Source organism: Cynoglossus semilaevis, chromosome 1 (assembly GCF_000523025.1).
Source record: "Cynoglossus semilaevis isolate Cse_v1.0 chromosome 1, Cse_v1.0, whole genome shotgun sequence".
Lineage (NCBI taxonomy): Eukaryota > Metazoa > Chordata > Actinopteri > Pleuronectiformes > Cynoglossidae > Cynoglossus > Cynoglossus semilaevis.
Genome location: NC_024307.1, coordinates 16,134,131 through 16,145,193, shown reverse-complemented (window position 1 = coordinate 16,145,193; position 11,063 = coordinate 16,134,131). Strand labels below are relative to the sequence as shown.

General features: G+C 34.6%; 3 protein-coding genes across 3 annotated transcripts in view; 2 read left to right on the top strand and 1 right to left on the bottom strand.

Annotated features, from left to right (window-relative positions):
- The first annotated feature begins 1,071 nt into the window (after positions 1-1,071).
- On the top strand, positions 1,072-4,255 carry eapp (e2f-associated phosphoprotein). Its single transcript, XM_008314853.2, has 6 exons — positions 1,072-1,235; positions 1,678-1,874; positions 2,325-2,423; positions 2,770-2,884; positions 2,970-3,104; positions 3,432-4,255. Exons 1-6 carry the CDS (start codon positions 1,156-1,158, stop codon positions 3,724-3,726), a joined length of 921 nt encoding a protein of 306 aa, XP_008313075.1. The 5' UTR covers positions 1,072-1,155; the 3' UTR covers positions 3,727-4,255.
- Positions 4,256-4,557: 302 nt separating this feature from the next.
- Positions 4,558-7,935, top strand: sptssa (serine palmitoyltransferase, small subunit A). The gene is made up of 2 exons (XM_008314863.3): positions 4,558-4,742; positions 6,351-7,935. The coding sequence occupies exons 1-2, from the start codon at positions 4,571-4,573 to the stop codon at positions 6,452-6,454; spliced, it is 276 nt and encodes a 91-aa protein (XP_008313085.2). The 5' UTR covers positions 4,558-4,570; the 3' UTR covers positions 6,455-7,935.
- Positions 7,936-8,239: 304 nt separating this feature from the next.
- dctn1b (dynactin 1b) overlaps positions 8,240-11,063 on the bottom strand; it is a 25,225-nt gene continuing 22,401 nt past the window's right edge. Inside the window, exon 30 of the mRNA XM_025060336.1 lies at positions 8,240-8,245. Coding sequence (XP_024916104.1) covers positions 8,240-8,245 — 6 coding nt within the window. The remainder of the gene's footprint in view (positions 8,246-11,063) is intronic.

The following is an 11,063-nucleotide window of genomic DNA, read 5'->3' as shown; positions in this document are numbered from 1 at the left end:
ACCAGGAGCTGCTGCCAGCTCGGGAAAATTAGCATCACACCTGTGTGTAATTGGCTAAATTAGCTCGTCGAGCGGAGACAGAGGTGGACGACGACTGCAGTGAGGTGTGTGTGTGTGTGTGTGTGTGTGTGTGGGTGGATGGGGGAAGTTGGGGATTGGAGGAGGAGGGGCGGGGGGTAAAATCAGAGAGTTGTTTAGCACAGAAGAGACTGCCTGTCAGCAAGATGCCACACCTGGAATGGAAAAATCTCACTCACACACCCACACACACACAGGGACACACAGAGACAAACACACACATACATACACACATACATAAACACACTTCTAGAAAAACACACAAACACTGGAACTCATTATGAGACACACTGGAAGGAAAAAAAGGAGACACCAAACAAACCAACACAGGTAGAGACAAACAAAAACAGTGGAAAGAAGAAAACACACAAACAGTGAACAGGAGGACACACTGTCTGCTGTCTCTATAGCTGTGAGGACACGTTCATTTCCTTGCCTCCTAAAGGACAACTCCTGTTGATGTTGACATATAGATCTGTTTAGGAGGGTCATGTTGTCATGAAGAAACAAAGAGACAAATTGTGCTGGACAGTTCAGTACAGTCAGAGTTAAACACATAAAAAACATAAATGAAAGCCTTTCAGCCATTAAAAATACTCAAAATATCATTATAAAGGTAATGCACTAGAGGCTATTTTCCAATAAGGCGCCATGCGTGACAGCAGTTATACATTTCTCTATTATTACTCTACTATTATTTCCAATTGTAGAGCCATGGTATAGGAACAGACCCGAAAATCAGAAACTCAGTGTGAAACTAAGCAGCATTATGTCTGGTCTTTTTACCCCATCTTGTGGCAGATCTATGTCATAACAGTTTGTGTGAGTGGAGTAGCGAGAAATGTTAGCCGAACTAAAAAAAAATTATTAATAAAAATTATAGGAGCCTTACATTTTAAGTTTGTTTTAATACTACCTTGGAATAAAGTTATGTTGCTTTTTGTTTTTAATTCATACCCTAAGAAAAAAAGAGACGAAGAAGAAAAAGGGCGGAAACGGAAGTCGTACAGTCGGCTGTGGCATCCCTGTCTTGACTTGCTACCAATAGCGTGAGGAATAATTATAACAACGTGAGCAATGGAGAAAACGTATAAATTTTTGGAGACAGATTCGTATGTTGTGGAAGAGAATAGTGATGAGGATAGTCCCGTCAGCAGGTTTGTTATAAAATGTATACTGATTTATTAGTTTACTAGCGTTAACACAGATAAGCTAAAGTGTGGTCATTTAGCCGTGTGCTAACATAAACAAACCCGTTAAGGTGGCGAATCACTATATAATATACTGCGTTTCAACTTTGTTTGTTAACTCGAAGCTAAACTGAATTTAAAGATCCACGCTTACTCTTCGTCACGGACCCCTAACCTGTAGGGCTTTAAGCGTTGGAATTATTAGTGTGTATACAATACTGTTCTCTGTTATAAACGATGGGTTTGGTTTATTCGTATATGTTCGTTAAACATGTAGTTTTCATGGGTATTGTTTCTATTGATTCCATTATATAAAAGTATAACGTTATGGTTCAGCAAATGACATGAAGTGAAATTGAACTCCTCCTTGCTTTTCTCTCACTTTTTTCTCACTCGTCTTGCCTCTAAGTTCGGAGGATGAGCTAGAAATCCTGTTGAACGGGACTCCAGACCAGAAGAAGAAGTTGATCAGAGAATATCTCACGGGTGAGAGTGAATCCTCCAGCGGTGATGAGTTTGAGAAAGAGATGGAGGCGGAGCTTAGCTGCACCATCAAGACCATGGAGGGGAGCTGGAAAACCTCAGAAGAAGCAGGAGCAGAAGGAGGTAATAGTCCCCTCCAGAGAGTATACTGTAGATAGTGTTGTAGTCTGTAGCATGATAAACTAGAGAGCTTTTAGCAAACACAGAAGATCTTCTAAGACTCCACTTCACCTTAAATATGTGATATCTACAAAAGTATTTGTAGATATCACTATTTGCACTAAACGGAGTTGATTTTTTTATGTTTAGTGCCTGTTGAATACAATTTTGCTGCCCAAGGCAGTTGTAGAGCAGCAGCTCATGCATCCCTGTAAGACAAAATCACATAATTCTTCTATGGACTTTCTTTTTGGTGAGTTTGGTTTACATGGTTCCTGCTGGTAGTGACTGGCTATTATTTTGGAAAAACCAACATATTGTTATGATTATTTATGTCTAAATCTGAGCAGCAAAGCCACTGTTGACTAAATCATTTCAAATCCTGACACTACCATTTGTTTGTTTGCTAAACAGCACACACAGCAGAAGATGGAGGAGGTGGTGGAGCCTCTAACCCTCAGCTATATGATAAAGTCTACTTTGATTCAGACTCTGATGACGAGGATACACCAAGTAAGAGAAATTTACTATGATTCCTGAAACAAACTAAATTGAAAATATTGTACTAATGCTGTTGTTACGAAGTATATCCACTAGAGGGCAGACTAGGTTGGTTGTCACCTTTTCAGGTTTTGAGAACTGTAAATATTGTTGGATCATTAAATGTAATGTAATGTCCTCATATTTTTCAGTATTTTAGTATTCAGCATATTTTTGCACAGTCACTAAGTATTTTCATGGGTTTTTAATCTTAATGATTTTTAAGTTAGTATTGGTCCATAGTGGTGCATGTTCTGCTGGAAGTTAAATTCAACATAATTCTCTCACAATAACTCTATGACTTGAAATTGACTTGTAGGCAGCTCAAAGGGCTCTAGATCAAAACAGCGAGTCATACCGACCAATGACGAGCTACTCTACGACCCTGATGAAGACGACAGAGACCAGGCCTGGGTGGATGCCAGAAGGAGACTGTGAGACACTCACTGGTTGCAGACATTTTTCTTAATCACCTGTCTGTTTGTTTGAGATCTTTCAGTCTTCATGTCTAATTCTCAGATATGCTGTAAGAAAACGACCAGCAGCAGCAATGGCAGGGTCATCGCAGACTCGTAAATGTCAGGGTTTACCCAGCAGTGACGCCGTCCTCAACTGCCCTGCCTGCATGACCACATTGTGTCTGGACTGCCAGAGGTCAGTACAGACTTTTGAGAAAAACACTTGTGTAACAAAAGAACAGAAAAGGTTTAGTAAAATATGTCTGCAAGAGTTTAGGGTTTAGTGACTTCTACTGTGAGGTAACAAGCGCTCTGCAAACTTTTAACACAAGCATTAGGATGAAGCAACAGTGGCTATTGTCTCGTCTTTACTGGAACCAGTGTTTCTCCATATCTCAGATTACTATTCAGCAGTGCAGTCAGAACTAATTGTGTGACCATGTTTTACACTAACACAAATTTAAAATAACACTGTACTATCCCTTGAGCTGCAATGACTAACAAGATGTCTCTCTCCAAGTAGGCATGAAAAGTACCGGACGCAGTACCGAGCCATGTTTGTTATGAACTGCACAGTGAAGACAGACGAAGTGCTGCGGTACAAAACACAACAGGACTCGAAACAGAAGAGAAGACGAAAGGGACGCAATCAGAAAAAAGGAACCACCGAAAGTGAACTTCCTGACCCTACACCATCTGGAATGAATGCAGGCGAGGTTTATCACCCAGTGCAGTGCTCGGAATGTTTTACAGAGGTCGCTGTGTACGATAAGGAGGAGGTTTATCACTTCTTCAACATCCTAGCTAGTCACTGCTGAGACACGGACATACCAAGCAGTTTATCTGTGGAATCTCACCTCTGTTTTCACAATCCTAGACATTGGGTTTTTATGGGGTGTGGATGTGAGGTAGTGATAATCAGTGTTATCTGAACTGAGAAATTTTCGCTCTGGACAAAGAAAACAATTAACCTTGTTAAGTATATCAATATCTTGACAATAAATCTGATATATATATATATTATCAATGGTAATTTTAAAGTCAGCATTTGTATATCAATTATTTTATATGGACCAAGACAGGAATTCAAACCCCAATGTGTAAAATGACACGTAAATGTGTCACAGAGGCAGCCCTGAATCCATCCATTCCTGGTTGCTGTGAGATAAAATAGACAGTTTCCTAATGTACGTGAGTGAAGCAGGACGAGTGGTGGACCACTTTAATTTTGTAATACAGGGCTAGAGAAATGTATTTGGCCAAGTCTTCAGTGTCTATGTCAATTATGAGTTTATTTGTTTCAAACCGAGAAATCATGTGTACCGTATACATTTTTTAAATAAATTTAAAAAAGAAACTATCAAGTTAATATGACCTAAAATACTTCCTGATAAACAATTAAACTTAATTCTGGGAGAGATATTAGAGAGGTACGTTTTTAAGTAAGTAATGATTTTAAAACTGTGAAAAAACTCCCTCGCGTATATTTTAAAAACAGATATTTATAGTATTTTAATAATGTACCAGTTTCGTTATTAGTTTTGTTTCACATAGTAAACATCATTATCTATTTGAAAAACCCTTTGTTTTGAAATTCGGAAGTCGGAACTCCCTTATTCCGTTTCTTGTAATGTCTTTAGTGATTGGTTGAGAGATAGTGGTATGATGACGCGTCACGTGTTTGGGATCACAGAAGTTCCCGTCAGACTCGAGAGTTGGAGGAGAAGTGTCATGGCGCTAGGCGACTGTTGGAAGCAGCTGTCCTGGTTTTATTACCAGTATCTGCTGGTCACTGCTCTGTATATGTTGGAGCCCTGGGAGCGGACGATCTTCAGTATCCTTTAAACCTGATTTTACTTCCTGTGATTGGGCTACAAATCAGGCTAAGTTTTGCTAGCACTAACCGCTAGTGGTTAGCCGGCTACGCAACAGCAATCTCACAGGTAAACCGTTTACCTGAGGGCTTTTTACTCTTAAATATACGACACATAACAACGCCTCACGCTCCCTATAAGAAACACAAATGTATCTTTTTAACGTTTGCTATGTATTGAGTTTATGTTCAGTTTGGTGTTGAACGTTGCATGGATATTAGGGTAGTACTAAATAATTACTGAGTCGCTGATACATTTGTCGCTGTTTGAAGCAGTACTATCATACACCGGTCTTTAAAGGTATGCTTCATGTTTCACATCGCAGTCGTTTTGTCGTCTTTTTAAGGTTAATATAATTCAGCAGTGTTAGTGTCGTCTGTCGTCTCTACGAGCAACATTAGAAAACAACAGTAGATGAAAAACATCTACAATTTCCTTTAAAAACTTTGGTATTGGAAGCTGATGTGTTTACTTTGATTTCTTCTTAGGAACAATAATACTACTAATGTAAATTAAAATATCTTTTAATATTTACATTTGTGCATTCATTAGGCGCTTTTATCCAAAGTGACTTACAAGAGTAGGGTTGAGTACATGGTTCCACAGCTTTTGTCTCTGTTTCTTTATGGGGTTAATACTCCAAGTTTACAATATCAAGTTTACAATCTCTCCACAATCTCCACTCCTGCTTGCTGTGACTCTGGTGAGGGAGGGTGAGTGGTGGACCACCTTAATTTCTGTAATAAAGGGCTAGAGAAATGTATTTGGCCAAGTCTTTGTAAGTTTTTGTAAAATGATTTTTGAAGAAGAAACTAAAAAAACGATCAGGTTAATTTGACCTTTGATGTCTCTGTTTACGGCATTTGAAATTTACAGTTGTTGAAATTTTGTTTGTTGTGAAAACTAGACATTTGTGTTTTTGTTTGGCGAACATAATCTATAAGTGACCTCATGATTAATTCCAGGATTAGTCGAACTCCAATGGTGGAGAGTCAGGTTTATCTGGAACAAAGATGGGCAGACCAGTGGATCGTAGAAGGGAGTGGTGTCATTCACACCGGGCCGTGCTTTGACCTGCAGTGTGTCCGACGTCAGTGTTGTATCGTCTTCCTGAAGCTCAGCCAGTCAGCGAGTTTGTGTTCGTTTTCCCTCAGGCTCAGTCAGTGTTTGTCTGTGGATTAATCTCGAGGTAGTTCAAAAAAGTGTATTTAGTTGTGGTTTATCAAAAGACTGACACTCAAAAATACACTCAAAATATATGAACTTGGAGGTTTTTTTCTTGATGTAACCTTGTCTGACTGCTTCCTGATGTTAAACAATGTTGCAGTTCTTTTAGTATATATATGTATATATATATATATATATATATACTGTATGTGTATATGTGTGTGTGTGTATATATATATATGTGTGTGTGTATATATGTATGTGTATATATATAAATCTGTGATTTTCTCTATGAACTTTTGTATTGAAGAAAACACAGGTCCATTGAAAAGTCCTCTCTGCCCCTGTTTCACCTCCTCCACCTTCAGCAGTTTGTTTCTTTAACTCTTCCTCCTTCTCAGACTCTCTGCTCATCTCAGTGGCAGCCATGGCCGTCTACACCGGCTACGTCTTCATGCCTCAGCACATCATGGCCATCCTGCATTACTTTGAGGTCGTCCAGTGACACCATGACTCCGTCCAAGCCCTGGCTCTCCGTCCTCTCCTCTGTCAATCTCTGTCTCCACTGCTTTATCAAAAATCAAGCTCTCTTTGGCGTCTGGAGGCCATGTTGGACATTGGCGTTGTTTCCTGATGTTTATCCTCTCAGAGTAATGCTGCACCTTACAGGATGTCAAACACTAGGATGTCCACAGTGACCAGATGTTGTGTTTTGTCAATATTGTTTTTCAGTTATTGTTTCATTCAGAATCAGGAAACCACAGATGGAGGAGTTCTGGTTTTCTCCAGTTTAAAGTTGGACCTGAATGTGTTTTCCTAAAGGGACAGTACCAACAACTCTGCCATCATTGTTAACAGATACTCTTGATCGTAAGTAATGTGTTGCCTTATATTTGTCAAGCACTGGCTGCGATATTCTGACCACATGAGCTGCAATAGAAGTAGATAAAATGAACAGTTTTGTTTTATTTTTTATTTTGTGCTTGGTTTTTTATGTTTTGAGGCTATTTTTACTCCTACTTTCGAAACAAGAGCATTTTCCAACAGGAATCTTGAGTTTCTCCAACACTCCCTCTCTCATCCCAATGTTCATTGAATTTAGTGATTTATTTTTTCAATAACAGTGAGACAGGAACTCATTCACTGCTGCCTCCTGTGGTCTGTTTGTGTCACTGGCGTAAATCTTGAAAGTTTTCCCAACACTGCCAAAGTCAATATATTAAGATATTTTGTTATCAAGTTATTTAAGACTTCACTGTTTGAAATATTTTGTTCACATTTACTTCAGTGTCACAAACTTACCACATGGACCAGCGGTCCCTCTTATACCACAGGTTAAAATTGGTGATGAACTTTGGTGCAGAGGGACGACTTAGTTACATTAAACATTTGTTGACAATGATTTAACTTATTAAAGTTTTTGTTTAATCTGCAGTTTTATTATACCCTACAGCCATGATCAAGAAAATCTGAATTTCTTGTGTTTTTTTTTAATGACATTACAGAATGTATGTTTTAAATGCATTTATGCACAAAATGTGACCGATTTGTGTTTTATTTTACCATTTAAAGTGCCCTGTGAGGAGGCGCTCTCATTCCATTTTCCCTTTTCTCTAAAGTACTGGAAGTGTGTTTACTTTCAGACCTGACATAGAAATAGAAAATTAAATGTGATGCATTAACTCCGTCTGAGCTGCCATTACACTGGAACATTTATATCTTTAATTTGACTTTTATGTTATTTTCTAACTGACATAAGTTTATTCTCACGGTACAATTTTAAAAGATGAAAAACAAGTTGAAAAAATGACCAAACTTTCTTTTACAAAAACAGTATGACAATGTTAAAAAGACCCAGATTATTCTATTTTGAAGAATTCATGTCACAGAAACCAAGTAAACTGTATTTTACTGATTGTTAAAAACTTGTTTTTATTCAAATGTCTTACAGGACAGAAAATAATAAACGCCTGTCAAAAAATTCAAGCGTAGCAAAATTTGTCTTGTCCAGCAGTAGTCCACTGAACTCTTTATTTGGCTCATAAGAGCAATGAATAATCGGATACAACATTCCTCTGACCAGAAATATTGCCGAACTGTTGGCCACATGTTTCAAGTCAGTTCAGAGCTGGTTTGTATGAAACTCCCAGTTGACAATATTGGCCAATTCTTCTGGCCTTTGTGTTAAACTATATTTTTTTTAGCAATAGGTATAAACATAATGTTTTGGAAATGTAAGATGGAAGGTTTTTGTGGTTCAGTTGTGATATCTTTCTTCAGCTGGTATTCTTCAAATCTGTAAAAGGTAAGCAGATTAAACTGATGTACGAAAATCCCTTATAGCCCTTAAGTGTATTGGAGTGCTGAATACCTTATCACCAACTTTTTTTTTCAAAATTTTATTTTTTCTGCATGTTTTAAAAATTTAGCATTTTGATTTTTTTTAGAAATTAAAAAATTAAAAAAAATTTTTTTTGGAATTTTTCAGCAAAAACCCAAACTTGTGGTTAGAAAAGAAAAATTTCAAAATTTGATATTTTCTGCATATTCCTCCTCAAAATAAAGAGTTTTTCATCAAATTAGGACATATTTCTATAACATGTTCTGTCAAAATGTGATGTTTTCCCATAATTTTCAGTCAAAAACTAAAAAGTTTGTTGAAAATTTCTGTAATTTTTTTTTTTTTAAATATATCTTTTCCTACATGTTTCTCATAAAATTAGGGCATCTAGAGAACATTTTTTGAAATTTTTTCTTTAAAATTTTTTGTCAAAATGTGAATGTTTTGTAGCATTTTTTAGGACATAATCTTGCATTTTTAGAGAACATTTTTAGACATTTTTTTTTACAACCTTTTTTGTCAAAATGCAAATTTTTATGTAAATTTTGTTCAAAAAAATTTATAAATTGTATCTTTTCTTGCATGTTTCTCATAAAATCATGGTATTTATAGAACATTTTTCGAAATATTTTTGCTGTCAAAAGTTTTCTGTCAAAATGTGAGTCATTTTTGGTCAAAAACTAAAAAGATTTTGACAAAATGTTTTATAACAATTATTTTTTAAAATGTTGAATTTACTTGGACTTTTCCAATAAAATTATGGCATTTAGAGAACATTTTTCAAAATATTTTCTGTCAAAATGTGAATGCGTTGTGTCATTTTTGGTAAAAAACTAAAAAGTTTTGACGACAATTTGTGAAAAATTATCTTTTTAAATGTTATCTTTTTTGCATGTTTTTCCTAAAATTAGGGCATTTAGAGAAATATTTTTGTATAAAGTTTTCTCTCAAAATATAAATCTTTTGTTTCATGTTTGGTCAAAAACTAAAACATTTTGACAAAAGTTTTTGTAAAAATTATTTTTAAAAATGTTATCTTTTCTTGCATAAAATTAGGGCATTTAAAAAACATTTTTCGAAATATTTGTGTATAAAATGTTCTGTCAAAATGTGAATTTCTCATGTCATTTTTGTTCAAAAACTAAACAATTTTGATGAAAAATGTTTGGAAAATTAATTTTAAAAATGTTATCTTTTCTTGCATGTTTCTCATAAAATTAGGGCATTTAGAGAACCTTTTTACAAATATTTTTGTATGAAGCTTTTTGTCAAAATGTGAATTTATGTGTCATTTTTGTTCATAAACCATACAAATTTGATGAAAAATGTTTGGAAAATTAATTTTAAAAATGTTATCTTTTCTTGCATGTTTCTCATAAAATTAGGGCATTTAGAGAACATTTTTAGAAATATGTTTGTATATAGTTTTCTGTATAAATGTGAATTTCTTGTGTCATTTTTGTTCAAAAACTAAACAATTTTGATGAAAAATGTTTGGAAAATTAATTTTAAAAATGTTATCTTTTTCTGCATGTTTTTCATAAATTAGGGCATTTAGAGAACATTTTTAGAAATATGTTTGTATATAGTTTTCTGTATAAATGTGAATTTCTTGTGTCATTTTTGTTCAAAAACTAAAAGAATTTGAAGAAAATATTTCTAAAATTATTTTTAAAAATGTTATCTTTTTCTGCATGTTTTTCATAAAATTAGAGCCTTAAGAAAAGATTTTTAGAAATATTTTTATTTTTATATATATATTAAGTTTTAATATTAAGTTTTCTCTCAAAAGGTGAAATTTTTGTGTCATTGTTGTTCAAAAACTAAAAGAATTTGAAGAAAATATTTCTAAAATTATTTTTAAAAATGTTATCTTTTCCTGCATGTTTTTCATAAATTAGGGCATTTAATCTAACCCTAACCCTAACTGTTAGAAAACAATTTTGGATATTTATTTTTATAAAATGCTTTTGTTGACCCCAACCCAAACCATAACCCTAACCCCAACCCGAACCTCAACCCTCATCCTAACCCCAACCCCAACCCTAACCGTAACCCTAACTCTAACCCTAACCGTAACCCTAACCACACCCCTAACCTCAACCCCAACCCTAACTTTAACCCTAACCCCAACCCCAACCCTAACCCCAAGACTAACCCCAACCCTAAAATTAATTTTCAAAATGTTTTTTTTTCCTGCATATTTCTCATAAAATTAGGGCATTTATAAAACATTTTTCAAAATGTTTTGAAATAAAGTTTTCTGTCAAAAACTTTTTTTTTCATGTTTGGTCAAAAAACTAAAAAAAAATTGAAGAAAATATTTGTTTTTATTATTTATATTTGTATAAATATATGTATAAAGTTTTTGTCAAAATGTGAATTTTTCGTCATTTTTGTTGAAAAACAAAACAATTTTGATGAAAAATGTTATCTTCTTTGGCATGTTTCTCATAAAATTAGGGCATTTAGAGAACATATTTAGAAATATTTGTGTATAACGTTTTTAGTCAAAATGCGAAATGTTTTGTGTAATTTTTGTTCAAAAACTAAACAATTTGGATGAAAACTTTTTGAACAATTATTTTTAAAAACGTTATCTTTTCCTGCATAATTCTCATAAATTTAGAGCATTTAGAGAACATTTTTAGAATTTATCTTCTAAAAAACATGAACTTTTGACTCATTTCCGGTCAAAAACTAAAAATGTTTGACAAAAAGTTTTGTAAAATAATTTTTAAAATAACATTTTTGAAATTTTTGAAATATTCAT